Source organism: Silene latifolia, unplaced genomic scaffold, assembly GCF_048544455.1.
Source record: "Silene latifolia isolate original U9 population unplaced genomic scaffold, ASM4854445v1 scaffold_124, whole genome shotgun sequence".
Lineage (NCBI taxonomy): Eukaryota > Viridiplantae > Streptophyta > Magnoliopsida > Caryophyllales > Caryophyllaceae > Silene > Silene latifolia.
The window spans coordinates 586,479-588,544 of record NW_027413129.1 but is presented as its reverse complement, the minus strand read 5'-3'; the positions used below and the strand labels follow the sequence as shown (position 1 = coordinate 588,544).

The following is a 2,066-nucleotide window of genomic DNA, read 5'->3' as shown; positions in this document are numbered from 1 at the left end:
GCTGCGTCTGTTCCTTGGCTCAGTTCTGGCTGTGAAGCCAGAATTGCAAATCGTTAATGTTCGTTGGTGATTTTAAGGCTTGATTATGCTATTTGACTCGGGTGAAAGTGATTAGTAGGTTATTTACATGTGAATAACGGTCATGAAAACAATAAACACGGATGAAAACTAATTAGGACGAACTAATACAACATTTAATGGATTAATTAACAAATAAATGAATTAACTAATTTTTTTTTTTTTTTTTTTTTTGGTGAAAAGGTAAGTAATATATTAGCTCAAAACAACAAGATACATCATCATAAGCACCTCAGACACTAACTAGGACATGTAACCCCTAATTAGATCTGAGTACTTCTCTTTCATCACTGAACTAACATTACACTTAAGCCTATGACAAACCACATACTTAACATTCTGCACTATCACCCCAGGTCTCTGCATATAGTGCTCATGAAGACTAAGATTCCGAGCCTGCCAAATCTGGTAAATGAGGACGCAAATAGCAGCTCCAACAATGTGTTTCTTCAAGAGAGGTCGCATTCGCCACTTAACCCACCACTGTAACGGTAAATGCCAAGGAATTTGAATCCCCAGCCAATTGGACACCAGTTGAAGACAACATCTACTGTACCCACACGCAAAAAACAGGTGAGGGTGAGACTCACTATCATTCTCACATAGCACACAAATGGTTTCAAGGCAAACACCTCGTCTCCTTAATCTATCTCTGGTGAGAAGCCTACTTTGTGCAGCAAGCCAAGCAATGACATTGTGTTTACTCATGCCATACCTAGTCCAAACTAGAGCTCTCCATTGAGGTTTCTCATGATCATTCTGCAGCCAAGAATACCCAGCCTGGATAGAGTACGCAGCACCAGTACCCCACCCATTCTGACTAAACCCCAGGCGCATCCTATCCTTCACCCAACAGATTCTTTTCCAAGCCCAGCTCGCACTTGCAGGAGGCTGATACGTCCACCAATCCTTTTGCTTTATGTAAACGTTGTGGACCCACTTTACCCACATGTGGTCCTTCTTAGTAGCTATCCACCAAACATACTTACAAATAGCAGCAATGTTCCAAAGTTCAGAGTTGATGATGCCCAAACCTCCAAAAGCCTTGTCTTTACACACCTTTGACCAGGCCACAGGAGGAGACTTTTCATAAGTACTATGACCCTGCCACAAAAAATTCCGACAGATATCATCAATTTGCTTGAGAACTTTTTTAGGAAGTAGAAAAATCCGAGCCCAGTAGTTATGCAGTTGAGTAAGGACCGCCTGCACCAATATCAATCTCCCACCATAGGATAGTTTCCTTGCACCCAAGGCCCTTATCCTGCACACCACTCTTTCCACCAACACAGCACAATCAAGCACACTAAGCTTTTTTGTTGCAATTGGTACTCCTAGATACTTGAAGGGCAATCTAGCCAGCTGCATACCAGTCCTAGCAATGAGCATGGCTTGAACAGCCGGGTCCACACCATTTAGAAAGACATTAGACTTCCCAACATTCATTTTAAGCCCAGAAGCTTTAGAGAAGACATCAAAGCTATTGAGCAAAATATCCACAGAAGCTAAGTTGCCATGACAGAATAACAAAAGGTCGTCTGCAAAGCACATATGTGAAAGCTTGGATTTCTTACAAAGAGAATGAAACTTAAACCCCTGACCCTCTTAAGCTACACAAATTATTCGACTGAGATACTCCATGCACAAGGTAAATAGGAGAGGGGACATGGGGTCCCCTTGTCTCAACCCTCTCCTCCCCTTAAAGAATCCAAAAGTTCCCCCATTAAGAGACAGAGAGAAAGTGGGTGAGCACACACATTCCATAACTCTGCTAATAAACAACTCAGGGAACCCCAAAGCCTCCAGCATACCCCTGACAAAGGACCATTCGATAGAGTCGTATGCCTTTTGTAAATCAATTTTCATCAAAATTCTTGGAGAGCAGCTCTTACGTTTGTACAGTTTGACAAGATCCTGGCACACAAGAATGTTCTCCACAATATCCCTATTCTTCACAAAAGCGCTCTGATTAACACTCACCAAGTCAG

At 42.2% G+C, this 2,066-nt stretch overlaps 1 protein-coding gene across 1 annotated transcript; it reads right to left on the bottom strand.

The window, feature by feature from the left end:
* Positions 1–321: 321 nt before the first annotated feature.
* On the bottom strand, positions 322–1,629 carry LOC141637629 (uncharacterized). Its single transcript, XM_074447102.1, has one exon. It carries the CDS (start codon positions 1,627–1,629, stop codon positions 322–324), a length of 1,308 nt encoding a protein of 435 aa, XP_074303203.1.
* Between the last annotated feature and the right edge of the window lie 437 nt (positions 1,630–2,066).